The following is a 16,915-nucleotide window of genomic DNA, read 5'->3' as shown; positions in this document are numbered from 1 at the left end:
TCAGGACGCTGTTGGCATTGGCCACCTGGGCACGCTGCTGGCTCATCCTCAGCCGCTTGTCGATGAGAACCCCCAGGTCCCTTCCTGCCAGACAGCTGCCAGCCGCACTGCCCCCAGCCTGTAGCCCTGCCGGGGCTTGTGGTGGCTCAGGTGCAGGACCTGGCCCTTGGCCCTGCAGAAGCTCATCCCGTTAACACTGGCCCAGCGATCCCATGTGTCCCAGTCGAAACAAAAAGAACTGGTATTCTCACCCACCGTCAAACCAGTCAATTGCTGCTTTAGCAGAGGGAGGGTCATCGAAAGACACTGTTGCTTCTCCTTTCGGTTTGCCCGTATCCTTATCTGTATAAAGATTTATCATAGGCTTGCCCGTCTTTTTGTTGGTCTGAAAAGAAAGGTTGCATGCTTGGCATCGGAAAAATATTGGCAAGGCCAGTTCAAAGCATAAACTGTAAGAGCTAGGTATCATCAGAAAGAAGGTTCTCTTGGAGCTAGCCTGCAGGGACAGATGCCTTTGGCCAGAGGCTACTGACAGGCTGTTTTCCATGAAGTATCAATGGGCTCAGTTTGAACCAAAAATGAGGTGAAGTGTGGGAAGCCCCAGCTGAGAATTACAGAAACAGAAGAAACAGCTGCAGAACACAGAAGGATACTTGGAGGGTGGTACAAGGGACAGAGTGTGAGTGCTCAGGGTTGTAGAGACTAAAGAAGAGAGATGAATGGCACTAGAAAAGGGCTGCGAGTGCTGCCAGTGTACAAATGAGCTGTCATCTGGAAATTCAGATAAAAATACTATCTACAGTTGCTGGAGAGTCAGAGAGAGCGTCTGCCTTGAGCGATACCCGTACATTTGCAATACTCTAGCTCCACAAGTTCTCCTCCCATCAATGATCTCTCATTTCACCTACCTTTATAATCCCGATTTGTTTGAAATAGTCTGCCACTTGGTCTGTTGAAACATCCTCTCCAAGCCCTTGCACGAAGATAGTGTTGTTATCAGAGTTGTCAGACTCTGAATCTACGAAAAAAGAAGCTACATTTAGCAGCCATTTCCGTGGCAGCAACAGGAGCAACATTTTAAGCTCAGGTCTGCAGTGCCCAGCAACAGACCCTTAAATCCCAAAGGCATCTGGCAGGAAATAAAAGAGGCGCAAAGAGTGTACTTCTGGAGTTAACACCATCAACTTTAAAAAAAGACAGCCAAAAATTCACAGGCACTTTAATGAAATTAATTTCTTTCAAGGAAGACAAGCTTTAGCCAAATTTCTTTTGAGCCACGGGAATTGCGGCCGCATCCATCTTTGTAGACATAGATTTGAAAAGCAACGACCCAAGAGCTACAAATCCACTCCCCGCCACCGCTTGTTTTCTTACCAGCATCCGATCTGGGTCCGTAATCCCTTTGACCTATGAAATAGGTTCAAAAAAAAAAAAAGAAAGAAAAAAAATACTATTTTTAGCAAAACATTTTCAAGCGACTTTTGTAGAGACAAGAAAATATTCAAAGTATGTATGTAATGCGTCTAAGATCTAAAACATTAACCAGAGATTTAGAGAATATTTAGATTAAAACGTTCAACAGAAGGGGTCTGTAGGACGTTAACGTGTTCTTTTACTTGCAGCATGTGGCAGCTGCCACACTGATGCTATGCTGGTGTTAGCTTGCAAATGCTGGTTGTCAGATCACCAAGCAGTTTACCATTTTATTTTTTAATTTTTTGTTACCTCTAGTACCTTTCTAAGAAGCATTTGTAATAAAAATTAAAAAAAAACAAAAAAGAAAAGAAAAAAAAAATCCGGTGAACGTCACTGTCTCCACAAATTCATTCATGCAATTTGACAAAAAGGTTGAAATCCAGTTTATTGCTAAAAGTTTAAAACTCATGAACACACCAGCCTGGCCAAAACGCTACAATGCTTCTAACTAGATAGTAACAAGATATTGGTGGCTTTTAGATTTATACAGAATTTCCACTGAAACATTTTTGGATACTCGGCACTTACCACCGTAATTTTTGAAGCCACCACGGTCACCACCACTGCAGAGGAAAAATTGAAGAAGTGATTTCTTCCTTAAGTCTCTACGTGCTGAGCCCAAGGCTCAATCTACAGTTAACTGATCACAAGGTGAGAGTTACTGGCTGGCAGCTAAAGCACCATCTCTGCGTTCTCCTCACCTTCAAAGATTAAATTACACGAAAGCGAAATCATCTCGCAGGGTGCTGCCCTGCAGAAGAGAAGCCCTGCAGAGTATTTTTTTAAACGAACCCCCACACATGTTGTCGGTTCAACACGTTTCTCCCAGCCCACAGCCAAAAGAACTGCTCTTAAAAACCAGGTTTTGCACCAGAAACGTTGTTTTCGGGAAGGTGAACGGGCTTTCACTGTAGGGGTATCTGCCGCTTTGGGCTAATCGGTACTTCCCCAGGAGGAAGAAGGGCTGAAGTTAATTAACCTCCAATTAATACGGGGCACAAACGAGCAGTAACGGGCTCTGAGCGAGGGCCTGCGGGCCCTGCGGCACCGTTAGCACCCGACACTACCGAGAAGGTGCGTGTATGTGAGCTTCAAAAGCAGAGGCCGTGAGGTTTTATTTCATTCATTCTGAAACCTGTGGCACAAAACGTAGACCAAGTTAAGAGATTATACACAGCAATTTTCAAAGGTCAGAAGGGTTTGGTTTTTTGGTTTTTTGTTTAAACAGGACATGAATGTCTCGGGTTATGTGCATGAAAATAAACCCTCCCTCTTTCCAATGTCCACGTTCGTACTGGTAGGATTTTTCACAACAGTATTTTGAAACAGGAACACGACAGAATGGATATTCGAAGCCTTCCCAGACTCTGGAGCTGCCAAGCTGGTTCACGTAGCGTTGTCACCAACGCACTTTACACCCAGAAGTCCCTCCGAGTTTTAATTCAACGTATCTGCCCGCGTGTCGGAGACCAAACGCTGGACACAAGCAGCCCAGCAATGAAATAAAAACAGCGAGGAACTTCTCTGGTGCTCGGTATAGCTGTTTCCTGGTACAGCAAACGCAAACTCACAAAGGGAAGGTGCTTAACATGAATGAGGTAAAATCTGCCCAAAGTGAGGGGAAAAAGAGAAATAAGGTCTTGAGAGGTATTATCGAAACTGGGTTGAGAGAGACATTCTCGGAAGGGACTGACATTCTGTGACAGTACGCACAAGGAGTCTTCGATGTTTGTTGCAACACTTTTACTGGGACTTTGCTTAAAATTAATTTTTGCTGCAGATTTTAAATTGCTTCTCCATAGAAAAAAATCTGAATGCTACACTGCAGTGCCATTGACTTGTAATGCACTCTGCTCACTACCGAGAGAAAATGAATTAACTTTATATAGTTATATTAACTTTATTCAAGGCTGGCTATTTTCAAGGACACAACAGTGATTATAAAATTTACTGTAAATATCTTCCTGCCATCTCCACTTCAGCTAGAAAAAACCCCACTTCTTTATGACAAAACAATTTTCAGTAGAATGCCTGTTCTTCTAGGATTTTAACTCAGAAATAACAAAAGTGAATACATCAACCACAGAAACGTCAGCCAAGTTTTCCAGCCCTAGAATGTGGTCCCAATTCCTGAGGACAGCGTTACGCCGAACAGGTCTGTTTTCTGATTTGGAATTATATGGCAGCAGAGACATAAATTAGAAAAACCCAACAGGCTACAGACATACAGAAAATAAGCTGATGATGAACACAGCCAGGATTTTACGGGAAGCGAGGATTTTGCTGCGACGCTGGGTACAAGCACGTGCACCACTGCTCCTGGAAGTGAGAGCGCTGGAGACGTAAAATGGAAAGGACACCACACCAAATGCCCACGCTTCTGACGTCGTGGGACTGTAAATCTGTGCGATACACAGTTTTCAATTAGTTTAATTAATGTCTGGTTTTGCCCAAGTATGCTTCAGCATGTTATCTCCTGCTTCATCTCCTCTGACCAACCCAACCAAAACCTGCATCAATTCAGCGACAGACACAACTGGTGACGGATTAATGCTCTCCTCCATTTTTAAGGCTCATTTCCTACGCGATTTCCTTCTCTGGAGATTTTCAAAACTCGCCTGGACGCGTTCCTGCGTGACCTACTCTGGGTGATCCTGCTCAGGCAGGGGGGTTGCACTGGATGATCTTTTGAGGTCCCTTCCAATGGCCAACATTCTGTGATTCCGTGATCTGTAAAGCTGCAGCGTGTCACCATCCCGAGACTGCCGGGCAACGCTCCCTGCGATCCCCAGGAGGTTCGGGGACCCATCGCGGCAGGCGAAGGCAAATGCAGGAACTCGTGCCACCCCCTCCGACCTACCCCTCCCTGAGACCCCAAAATTCAAGTCTCAGCCACTGAATCGGTTCCCACACTCTTGCCACAGAGCACACGGCAAAGCGAACCGCGGGGTTTTGCAGTCTATCGCTGCCCCAGTCTCACCTGCAGAAGGGCGACCAGTTGGGGTTATAACATCCTGCGCCAGGATCACGGACAGGGAGCTAAAATCCAGCAGTGCCACCCACAGAGATCAGAACCTAAGAGCGGACTGCGAGCAGGAACAACCTGTACGTGGCACCGCTCCTCGTGACAACTACTTGCCGTGACGAAAGAAACGTCATCGGACGTTCTTTTCTCCCGTACTCAGTCACGGATTTAAATGTCCCCTGCTCGGGTGTCAATGGAGTTCACCCGAACGTCACTTGCGTCTGCCAGGAGTAACTCTTTAATAGCTCTTGCAATGACAAGCCCAGTCACATGGAGAGCTCAACGTTACAGATACAATAAATACACTTTAAAAAAAAGAGATGGGATAGCGGCAGAAGTAGCACTAAGAATTCAGAACCGAATTTCAGCCTCCAACACGCATCCATCTGGCCGAGCATGTGGGAGTTACTTTTTACAAACAAGCCAGGAACACTCAGTAAAGGCCCTGATGGTGCTTTTGTGTGCCCTCTATTTGTTGCCTCTGTTCACGTTTTTCCGAAGTCTATAAAAAGACTATATATTACAAGTCAAAAGATTAATTCTGAACACAAACCACATGGCTGTAAAACCCATTTGCACTAAGCTGTAGTTTCTTTCTATCACAATAAACTACTTCCCACTCCTAAAAGCTAACAGAGCAACTAAGCTGCACGGGCGGCTTTTGTTCCAGTACAGCAACAACAAATGCACGTAAAAGGGGAAAAGAAAAATGAAATCTGTGCTGAAGGAAGCTAGGATTTCTATGATAAATCCTTTTCTGAACTGCATTTCTGTGCCTCTACCTGCCCGGACTCTCCTAGCAGGCTGGGAGGGAGAGCTGCTCCCGCTGGATCCCAGGCTCCAGGAGCAGGCAGGGGCACCAGGACGGCCACGGCGCTGCCCCAGCAGCTTCCCCGAGACCAAAGAGAAATCGTGTTGCCACTGTATTTCCCACTTCAGCGCTTAACGGAAACGGTTCAGACCCACAACCACAACGGGCAGTTATTCCCTTACCTTTAGGATGAGGACTCTTTGTTAAAAGAATTCTCAAGATCCACTTTCTAACCAAGAGAGCTCAAAGATGAGGCTCTTGCACTATGGGTTGGGGTTTTTTTTAAAGAAAAAGAAAGATTTTGATTCTTAGTAAAAAATACAAATTAGTGAAATCATCGATTTTTCAAGCTTCAGAATGAAAAGGTGGACAAATTCTGTGAAAATCCCAAAAGATGTAACTCAAGACCATTAAAAAAATCTGAAGAATAATTTTGAAATCTAAAGTTAGTAACATTAAAACGTTAACATGTGATGCAGAAGAAAAGGATTGTTCTCTACCCTAACAGTATCAGCCAGGGACTCTGAACAGTAATTTCCCACAAGATATTTTCTTCTCAGTGCTGCATGACCTTGCGCAGGCACGAAAGGAGGGCTGAAAGGGTTTATTACAGGACTTAAGTCATTCCAGCTTCCAGAACAGCGATTCACACCCTAACCTTCCCAACTAAGTTTGGAAGTACTTCTTATAGAGATTCAAAGAAAGAAATTCAAGCTCTTAAAATTTAAAAACTCTAATTTGGTTTTGCCTTGAGTATTCCCAAATAGGTTTTTTTTGCACTTGCAGGCTGCTCCGAGAGGCCTCCGGGCAGGGGCAGTTTCTACGGGTCGCTGCGACTCACAAGAATTTTGCGGGAGAAGCGCTGGCGCAGCCCAAGCCGCCGTCTCACGAGCACAGGGGAGCAGCAGGTCGGCGCTGCAGTGAGTTCTCCTTCCATTTAAACATCGGTCAGAACTAGATTTTTACGAGTGGCTAAGCCAGAAGAGATTCATTTGCTCTGATCTCAGGTTAGCTCTCAATTTTTTTTTTGTGATGTCAAGGAACGGTGTTTTTCGGTGTGGATAGAACTCATTTACACATTATTTTCTGACCACTGTGAAAACCAAAGCCTACGTAACTACAGAAGCAGAAATCTCTGTGCAGACAAGAATTTTTTTAGAGAAGACTATTTCCTGATGGAATTTCCACAATTTAGTATTGAGCACTGAAATGTGATCAAAGCAAAAAACCAAAAAAGGTAACTAGTTACCGGAGACAGACTGGACATTCTGACACAATCTGTTTTTAGAAAAAAAAACTTTTAAAAAATCATCCCAAGGAAACAAACAAACAAAAAACCACCCTGAAACCCCACGTTCACAGGACTAAATATGATTTCTTACCTTACTGGAAGTTATTTTCCCCTTGATCACACAGTTTTATTTAACTTGACCTTTTCTATTTTTCTAATAAGCACAACTTTGGTGAAATGTGTGTCACAAGCAGAACCCTCCATCATAATTACTCAAAAAAGACTGAATGAACATATATGACGCTGTCATTTCAGAACAATTCCATGGCAAAGGGCACTGAAGGCTGCGTCGCTTAAAAGAAGCGGCCTTCTCGCCCCTCGCTGCTGTTCCCCCACTTCTCCAGCCCCTCCATTCTTTTGCCTTCCAAGCCCACTGAAGCACCATCACGTACACGGATGCGCGACCAAAAACCTTCCTTACGTTTTGGAAAAGTGTGAGAAGAGGTTTTATTTTCACAGACATCAATTTATCTCACTTGATCTTGGCAAGGTTTGTTTCAAAGCGGTAAAATCTCCCCAAAGTGTGTCTTTTTGAAGCTCACATTCCGTCCTCTGATTGCAAAGGGCTCAGCACCAAACACGTTTTTCAATCCCCCAGATTTCACGACAGGAATATGGAAAACCCTCATGCTCATAGAAAAGTTAATATTAAAAAAAATATTCTGTTTTAACTTAAAATGAATTTAGAAATTACTTTGCTAGTTTGTATTAGAGAAAACCCTGGCACACTGACACAAAATAACCAGTAACACCTTCCTGCAGTTGTGTCCCACCACGAACTGGGGGAGAAAGGGTCCAGCTACATCAAGCCGCGAAGCACAAGTCGGGACCACCTTAGGAGCGGGCAAATTTTCACTACAATTTGAAAAGGAATGTCTCAGGACACTGGGGGATGATGCTACTGAAATGAGCTCGGTTCAAACGAAGAGCACCACGTAATTACGAGTTCTCCAGCCGGAGCTGGGCGGTGTGGGTCTGGTACAGAAGTGGTGCTGAGCAGCAACGCCTCCGAGCTTGTTGGAAGCTCCAAAGTTCTTACTCTGCACCCCCAAAGCCTTTCACAGGGGAACACGATGGGAAGCCAATTGTGATTATTAAGAAATATTAACGTCATCTGGCCTAACGCAACAGGACTGAAAGCAAAGGGCCAAATCGCTCAGACCTACGCATGAAATTAAACATATTCATGCGTTTGCTCGACGGGAATGTCAAGTCAACGGCAGAAGCGACAACAGCATTGTCAGTATTGCAAATCTACCTAAAGTAAATGTGTTTAGAGCGACAGCAAAACTAAAATTAAAAACTCTATTTTAATGGAAGATTAAAACTGCAAAAACTAGTACAGAACAAGCAGTGTTATGGCTAAATTACTCCTAAAATATTTAGAAAGCGGAAAGATAATTAGCCAACCTCAGTGTAATGATTTGTCACTGGAAAGTCAAAATAATTCCCTGATAAATTGTTAGCTACCTTAGCTGTGAGTTTTATAAAACTTTCTCAATCCCTGGCAGCTGGTTTTCTTATCGAAAACAAAGTTCTACAGGTTTTAAAAGATCTTACATCGAGGGTGGGCTCAGGTAGTTTTTGCATCACAGTTCGTATAAATAAAATGCAGCAACATGTCCTAACGACTGAACGCTTGCTCTCCATCTATCTGAGCCTAAAAGCTGCTCCTAGGCAAAAGGCATTTCTGTGCAGTTCAGAAAGGTTTAATTTTCGAAACCTCCCATTTTTGGCCATCTCAATCTGAACCGCGTTAGGGACAGACATAGAGCAAACAAAAAGTCAAACCAGCTAAGTAGTGAGAAACAAGGGAAAGGAGCTGCAGGCACTGGAATGAGCTCACTTACCTGTAGCCAGACATATGACCTCTTCCATCCATGTCATAGCCCCCTCTACCTCCTCCCTGAGACCCGCCATAGCCTCTATTATCTTCTCCATACCTACTCTTTTCACGACGATCATCTGGAGGAAGGAGGAAAACAAAACAGCACATGAGCAAACTGCAGTGCAGTGCAAATTCCCACCCCGCAATTTTTTTCCCCCGCCCTCAAGTGCCATTTCAATCTGGAAAGCATCAACTCCTCAATCTCTCTTACATTATCTTGGCTGCAAAGTAACGGAGCAAAGCTGGATTTTGTTCCTCCCCTGTACTTTTAATTACACTGTGTTTTCCAAACATTAAGCACACACTGTCTGAAATACACTCTTCATTCTACTCCCATGGAGCCTCCCCAGTTTGCAAAAGACAGAATAAGGATAAAGAGTGTGGGCTGTGCTCCTCGGATGAAGTTACTGCAGAAAGGGTGGACCTTAAACTTCTTGTTTCCTTCTATCTCAGAGTTCACCTACACAGCGTGAGCTGGAACATGAAGCACAAAAGCTCTTCATGACTGATGAAGATGTGCCACCCTCGTGCAGGGTGAGAAGAGCTTAGAAGAAAATTCCGTCTAGAATCTGCAGAACTCGGGGACACGGAGCCTGCGAGGCTGCCTCCAGCAAATGCAAAACCAACAATTTCGGGGCCCCGACAGTTCTGCATCTCCACATAACGGTTTGAAAATCTTAACGACAAAACACTCCCCAAGAACATCTACACGGGGAAAGACCTTTAACCATGCATCCCATCAACTGCCCGTGGAAGGAAATCCAAGGGTCACAGTGTTTCCACTCCATTAGCCAGTATGGAATTCAATCTGGGAATTTTTACCTTGGCTGTTGTGGCTATAGCTTCCCTTCTGAGACTGGTAGGATTGCTGAGAGTGGCCGTAGCCGCTTTGGTGCTGGTTATAGCCTGACTTTTGGTCATATGAGCTCTGGTGGCCGTAGCCCGACTGCTGGTCGTACGAGCCCTGGTGGCCATAGCCCGACTGCTGGTCATAGGAGCTTGACTGCTGGTCGTAAGAGTCTTGGTTTTGTCCATAGCTTGACTGCTGGTCATAAGAGCTTTGGTGCTGACCATAGTTTGACTTTTGTTCGTAAGAGCCTCTTCCACTTAAAATAAACAGAATTCGTATTAATAGCTAAATGTTCACAGGACAGAGAGAAAAGATCGCGTTGCTAAAATTTCCTAGTTCACAGTTACCTCCCAGGCACTATTGGCCTACGGATATGAAAATATTTAGTATTTCATCTCTGTGGGGATGTATCTGGCTTCCAAGAGAAGCACGGCAGAAGGCTGTACGTCACCATCGCTTTCACGACATCCTCAGTTTCTGTGGTAAATGCAAGTTAAGAGCCCCGCTCCCTTCACACAGCGCAGCACAAGGCTCGCCTTCTCCCCTCTCCCCAGCTGCGTGACAACGGCTGACGCACAGCCCGTGACCTGCTAAACGCCAAACCCTTCTCCACAGAACGGCACAGCACACACCCGCTGCTGGGGGGATTGTGCAGCTGCTATTGGCTGCCTACAAAAAAAGAATTTTAAAAAATCCTCAAATTACGCTTCCACTGCAACCTCTCTTTTTCTTTTTCTGGCCAAGAACTTTTCTAACTCTTGTGATGTCCTCTGTTAACACCTGCAGTTCTTCTCATTTTAGTGCCATGTCCACACACCATCCCACCAGCTTTCACCAGAAACACCGACCGATATCATCTAGGATAGTCCAACACCGCGTGGCTACAGACTCTGACAGCGAGTCAGAACTCTTCTCTGATTAACAAGCACCATAAGGGAAATGTCACCTACACCACTGGTTTGGACCCAGTTGGATATTTCAGCTAAAACCAGGACAACCACGCTCACCTGGGCTACTTCAGCATCCAAGGTATAAACAAAAACATTTCAAAAATCTAGATATACGAGGGAACAGTTCCAGTCAGGTTACCCTTTTCTAGCAAGACATATAGATTTATAAGAAATAAACTGCATCCGGGAAACGCTGGCCATTACTCCTACCTTTGTTTTCGCCCTGGTTACTTAGTTGCAGCTCAACCCTATTATTTTTTCAGTAAGTGAAATTAATTACTGACCTCTGCCGCCCTTTCTTTTCTTCCTCCTCCCTGCAGCCTCCCTTTTTCAAAAGATGAGGCACCATGTTTGTCACCCTCCAGTCTTTTGCAATCTTGCTTGCTAGCCAAAACATCTCAAACAAAAAAATAATTAAAAAAAAAAAATCTAAGAGCCTACGGAAAGTTTCCACCAGTTTTTCAAAGCACTTTAAGATGAAGTCTGGTGGATCCAATCAATTTCAGAATATCCCAGCCCTGCGAATACCATCTCACCTGCTCTCTTCCAGTTCTAGTCTAGGTCTTAGCTCTGACACAACTAATCCCAGCGGCAAAGAGCTTGCGAAGACTTGTGTTATTTGCTTCAAAGGAAAAAAAAGGCAGCTCCACTTCAGCTTTGCACCATCACCAAAGGAAGCGACACTGAGAGCACTCACTACTCGCCAGCTTTTCCTTCTTCCATTCCCACAGGATGTGAGAGCTACAATTTTGTGGCTCTCCTCTCCAAAGCTGCCATCATTTAGTTTCTCAGTTTCTTCCTTTTTGTGGCATCAAAACATTGAAAACTTTCCCTCCAATGCCTTTTTTTTGTTTTCTCAATCAAAAGCAACTTGTTGGAGAATCTACTGCTCTATTGCCTTTGTTTTTTCCCATTGGATGTCTATAGAGTTAAAAACTACATTATAGCCTCGTCCTGCACCTTTGTGCGGCCCTAATAAAAGCTCAGAAAACAAAGCAAAGCAAAATGTAACCACGTATCTGCCTTTATCAGGGATGCAAAAAAGACAACACTCAGAGTGACAGCATCGAATCCGGACAGATTAAGACCTTGCCTGGTCAGATTAAGCTGGTTTTGTAATAATAACTACAAAACCAGAGCCCAAGTGCAGGTTTGCTCAACTCCAGATCATTTTATCAGCTTGCAAAAAAGGCAAAACAAAACCAAAAAAACCCAGAAGTATTTGGACCTTGGACTCAAGAATGAGGTTTAGTACATAACAGTGTGTTTTAAAGAGGTAACATGATCCTCAATAAAGACCTAACGCGAGCAGTAACCTTGGGCTGTACGCACGAAGCTTGTAAAAGAGATAATGAAGGTATCCCAGCGCCAAGCGGCTTCGGAAGTTGTTATGGGAAGCTGAAAGTGTGTTGGAAAACACATCCCAAAGTTGTGTCATTAAACCTCCTGCAACTGATTCGAGTACGAGATCACTTAACAAGCAGAACACATTTGCAACAGCGAGAAGTACCGAATCAGAGTACGCACACTATTGATGGGGACAGAATAACGCGGTGTTTCCAGAACCCTGCTTCACTGGAAAAAGAAAAGGCATTTCTTCCGTGACATTTCTGAATCTTTTCTTTCACCAAGAGGCAGCACTCTAAGGCAGGTAAGTCTGCAAATGTAAGAACGCTAAGAATCTCCTTGCTAACAGCACACTTGAAGTTCATAAAAGAGTTATACAAAAGAATGGGATTGGAGAGACACTTGATACACCTTTCTCCTCATCAAAATCATCTCTACCAAGTCCACTCCTCATTGTAGTCACCAGCCAAAGACTTTCTAAATTGTATCTCTCCGTGCAGCTTGACTTCAAAACAGCTGCAGCCTCCCTTCTAATATAAAGAAATACTTTTTTATTCCTGAAAGAACCAAGAGGTAAGGGAAGAATGTCTCAAGAATGTGCATTTTCAAATGTCTGGCCTATTTTTACCAACGGTAAAAGAAGGTACAACTACTAGTCAGTACTTTAAACAGATAATCTTGGCTCCCTTACCCTCTAGATGACCCTTTCTGCTGCCCCTGACTGCCGTAAGACTGCTGGTTGTACGAGCTCTGGTTCTGATTTTCATAACTGGAATCATCATCATATCCCTGGGAATCTTGTCCATAACCTGGAAATGGAGGAAGAAATTTTTTAGTAAATACTCACCTTTTAATGAGTGCCAATGAATGTAACAAGCTAGCCAAACCTGTTTGATTTTGTCCATAGTTCCCATGATAGCTTCCATAGTTCTGTCCGTAGGAGGAATTGTCTCCGCTCTGACCGTAACCAGAATACCCCTGGAATTTCAAGAATGTACTCAAATCAGTGGGACTTCTGCAGCAGTTCATCCCACCGAATCACACAGAATGTTGGGGTGGAAGGGACCTCCAGAGATCCCCCAGTGCCACCCCCTGCCAGAGCAGGGTCACCCAGGGCAGCCCCACAGGAACGCGTCCAGGCAGGTTGGAAAGTCTCCAGAGCAGGAGACTCCACACCCTCTCTGGGCAGCCTGGGCCAGGGCTCCGGCACCCGCACAGGAAAGAAATTTTTCCTCCTGCTGAGGTTGAACCTCCCATTTTCCAGCTGGTGCCCATTGCCCCTTGTCCTGTCACTGGGCACCACTGAGAAGAGTCTGGCCCCGTCCTCCCAACACCCACTTTTAGATATTTATAAGCATCAATAAGCTCTCCCCTCAGCCTCATTTTCTCCAGGCTAAACAGTCCCAGCTCCCTCAGCCTTTCCTCACGTGGGTGAAGTTCCAGTCCCCTCAGCATCTTAGTGTCCCTGCGCTGGGCTCTCTCCAGCAGTTCCTGTCCTCCTGGAACCGGGCAGCCCAGAACTGGACCCAGCTCCAGATGCAGCCTCGCCAGGGCAGGGCAGAGGGGGAGGATGATCTCCCTCACCCTGCTGGCCACACTCTTCTGATGCCCCCCCGGACGCTGTTGGCCTTTTTGGCTGCGAGGGCACACTGCTGGTTCCTGGCCAGCCTGTTGTCCACCAGAACTCCATCCAAGTCAAGACAGATCCCATCCACTGCCTCCCCTCGTCTGTCCTTCCAGTTACACCATCGCAGAAGGCCATCAGACTGGTCAGGCATGCCTTCCCCCTACTCAAGAAAGGCCTCTTCTCCTCCACGTGCTTTGAGGTGGTGCCAAGAACAAGCTGTTCCATCACCTCTCCAGGGATGGAGGGGAAGCTCACTGGCCTGTAGTTACCTGGGTCCTCCTTCTTGCCTTTTTTGAAGGCTGGATTACTGATTAGCTTTCCTTCCCTAGGCACAACTGCAAACATCAAGCACAGCTGAGAACAGACTTCTTCCTGGCCCAGATAAGGTCACCAAGGAACAATTACTTTTACCCAGGGAACATTCGCTTTGAAACAAACGATGTTTTTTCAACTTGCCTGTGTTTGTCCGTAATTTTGACTGCTCTGACTGCCATAGGACGAATAGCTGTAAGAGAAAAATGCATTTAGTAAACGCTTACAGTGCCTGCCACATGGGTTGGAAAGTAAAGGCAGTTTTGGTGTTATTTTAGGTTTCTTCTCATTCCAAAATAGATGTTTAATCCGAGGACAGCAGTTGTGGGTATATCAGAACCACCTCAATAAACTAATTGTTACCACAGTTGACTGTCAGAAGCCAGAAGAGTTTATTTTAATTTCTGCTCCGTTTCAGGTGTAAATTTAAAATACAGGAAAGATGGGCTTACTGTAATTTGACAGATTCTTCAGAGTGACAGAAAACGTCATCGTATGAAACCGAGGCATTTTAAGGTTTTCGGTATATTCCTACGAAGTTGATTTTATTTTAATCACTTCCTGTCAATTTGGAATTTGTTGGACTATTCAACAATAACATCATTTTAAAAAAAAACACGCTAGCTTTAGATTATACTTACTCGTTATTCTGCCACTTTAAGACTTCGTGAACTGACAGAAGAACCATGTGCTGAAACTCACAGGTATAAACCCAAACTCGCGCAGCACTACATGCACGGAACCTTATGACTTTGATTAGCACAGTCAGTGTGAGCCGTGACTTTCAGATTTCTACAAAACCCATCATTGATTACAATACCCTCCCCACAAAATTCACAGCTACTTTAGGACTGGCTTTTAAAACGTCACAATTCCAAACAGTTATCAGAGGGTTTTAACAAAAAGTTCCCTCCAATAAGAAAATAAAAGGGAAAAGTAGAGTTTTACATCTACATGGCAAATCATCATTACAGCTGTAGAACCTCTGACTAAAATCTCAGCGGACAACTTAAAGCAGTCACGTGAAAAATATTTCTCTATATTCATGACATTTCAAAAGTTCTTACTGTTAAAAAATGATGTTCTAATTTAAACCTCCTTGTTGTCTTCCCTTCAGGAACACACATTATTTTCCTGCTATATAAGATATCTTAACAGCTGTCCTGGGCAGCAAGCTCTCTGCACCCAAAACTCCAAAACCTTACCAACCCTTTATCAGGCCCAAAGACTCAAACATTAGGCTGGAAATCCTGAATGGCCTTTTATTTTGCAGATTTAAAAGCTAAAAAAACCCCCACACTTACCTCTGCTGGCTCCCAGACTGACTGTAACTTCCAGAATCTACAAGAAGAAGGAAGGCATGCTGAGAACTTTCAAACCACACGTTATTCTTCTACTTACTGTAAGAAGAAGAGCAGCTGCTTTCCCTGCAGGATGAGGCAAGTTCCTCTTCATGACGCCACAAGAAAACACACAGCTCCAGAGAACAGGAGCACGGGGGACACAACACAGGTGTAGTCGCTTTGAACTTTCCTTTTCAAGGCTCTGAAACCCATTTTCAAGGTTTCTTCAAATACTTGGGGCTGCACAGCTCCCTCTAACGACTATGGAACGCAGCACCGTCATCATTAAGCAGCAGCTTAATGAATTAAGCGAAGCTAAGTAGGTCAGTCCTACTGAACCCCTGGTTAGGACACTGTACAGCAGCTCTGCCTTGCAAAAGGCACAAATCAGGCAGAATTTGGAGATATAAAATCAGGGTTGGACAAACCAGGCCATTTTCGTCCCTCTCTCGTATTGCAAAATGATGCTGATGGCTTAAACCATTCAGGAATTAATTCATTCTGCGCTCAACACGAGCTGTCCAGGCAGGTATTGTGAATATTATTTCCAATTAATGTCAACGTCAGTCACAGTGTAAATTTATTCTTGAACCACATTAGAAGAACATGGATTTCAAAATAACTACTTCAAGTCAGAAAAAAATCTCCTTCTATTTAAAGGAAATAACCTAATTTGTAAAAGCTATCAACCCTAAGAAAAACCCGAGCACCTGCCAGCTGGAATTTAGTGTTTGAGGAGGGAGCTTCTCACATCCTTTTAACTTATTAATTGCACGGTGATGGATTTCCTTGTCTTCTGCAAAGGTGCAAGTGTTTATGTGCTAAAAGCTCTTACTAGCCAGGGGAAAACACACATCTCCACCTCTTCGAGGCACCCGCAAGGCCCTGCTCCACACCCCACCGACTCCTTCCCTCATCTCGCTTCCTAGGCAGGAGCCTCAATTCCTCTTGACATTTTTTGCTTGAAATTCCCACCTCCTTGTCAAAACCCCAACACCTTCTTCCTTTCTCCGCCAGCGCCACCAGTGCCGTCGCTCTGGGTAGCAGCCCTGCAATTTTCCTGCTTCTCTCAGATCACTTCAGGAATTTGTACAAACATCGTGGTGCCGCGCTCTAATAAAACCTACCTGGAACGTCTGTCTTCAGCCCCAATTTCAGACGTTCCCCCAACGCTTCCTCTCTCACCTCTACACCTAAAGTTGACTAAAAAGCCGAAACCGCCAACAAATTACACCGTAGAGTAAATATCATGAACTATAAACGACTATGACGGTTTTCCAACCAACAGGCTCATCAAATTGCTGAAAATTTGACCATTCTACCTTGCTCTTCTGGTTATAAATCCAATCCTGCCAGTAACTACCCAGGGGCTTAAACTCAAGCACATAAGCAGCAAGATGAGGAGCTCACCTAAGCTACTCAGACATGAAGCGGCATTTTTAATAACGCTGTATCTCCTCAAAGCAACCTAAAGCAGCAAATTTTGCATCCTGTAAGAGAAACACTTCCCGAAAGCCAAGATGAAATAATACTTCATTTCACACGTCCTATAGAAGTTTCACCCAGACGTGCATCATTCTCCTCCCTTTGCACTGCTACATAAATATTTCGTTGTCTTTTCATAGCAAAAAGTAATTTAAAACAACGTAAAAGCGCGACTCAAACATGTTTAGTTTTTAATGAGACGGCAGTCAATTTTTTGACATTATTTCAATTTAAATGGTCACAGAGATTACTGTTAAATTGATAATCACATTTTATAACTATATTTTAACTCTAAAATTTATATGCCATTAATGCTACTAATTAAAGCAAAGAATATTAATGGTTGTATCAGAAAAAATTCTTAAGTAAGCATGTAATTAGCTATAAACTGAAGGGCTACATTTAATCTGCTTAGCTTCTCCCTTACGAACTTCTGCCAAACCACAAGATTTTGGAGAAAGTTTGAAAGCAACCAGATAAGGAGCCTGTAAAATATGGATAAGCAGAATC

General features: G+C 44.2%; 1 protein-coding gene across 1 annotated transcript in view; it reads right to left on the bottom strand.

The window, feature by feature from the left end:
• The window catches only part of LOC104276023 (TATA-binding protein-associated factor 2N-like), a gene marked incomplete at its 5' end in the record, with an annotated part of 20,377 nt that extends 4,254 nt beyond the window's left edge, over nucleotides 1-16,123 (bottom strand). The window contains 11 exons of the mRNA XM_009872170.1: nucleotides 256-385; nucleotides 909-1,018; nucleotides 1,375-1,407; nucleotides 2,005-2,039; nucleotides 8,454-8,568; nucleotides 9,314-9,597; nucleotides 12,330-12,447; nucleotides 12,526-12,616; nucleotides 13,722-13,770; nucleotides 14,882-14,918; nucleotides 16,048-16,123. Of these exons, the coding sequence (XP_009870472.1) occupies nucleotides 256-385; nucleotides 909-1,018; nucleotides 1,375-1,407; nucleotides 2,005-2,039; nucleotides 8,454-8,568; nucleotides 9,314-9,597; nucleotides 12,330-12,447; nucleotides 12,526-12,616; nucleotides 13,722-13,770; nucleotides 14,882-14,918; nucleotides 16,048-16,123 (1,078 nt within the window). The remainder of the gene's footprint in view (nucleotides 1-255; nucleotides 386-908; nucleotides 1,019-1,374; nucleotides 1,408-2,004; nucleotides 2,040-8,453; nucleotides 8,569-9,313; nucleotides 9,598-12,329; nucleotides 12,448-12,525; nucleotides 12,617-13,721; nucleotides 13,771-14,881; nucleotides 14,919-16,047) is intronic.
• Nucleotides 16,124-16,915: the final 792 nt, after the last annotated feature.

This window comes from Apaloderma vittatum, unplaced genomic scaffold (assembly GCF_000703405.1).
Source record: "Apaloderma vittatum isolate BGI_N311 unplaced genomic scaffold, ASM70340v1 scaffold18806, whole genome shotgun sequence".
Lineage (NCBI taxonomy): Eukaryota > Metazoa > Chordata > Aves > Trogoniformes > Trogonidae > Apaloderma > Apaloderma vittatum.
Note: the sequence above shows the minus strand (reverse complement) of the source record. Positions and strands in the feature narration are given on the sequence as shown.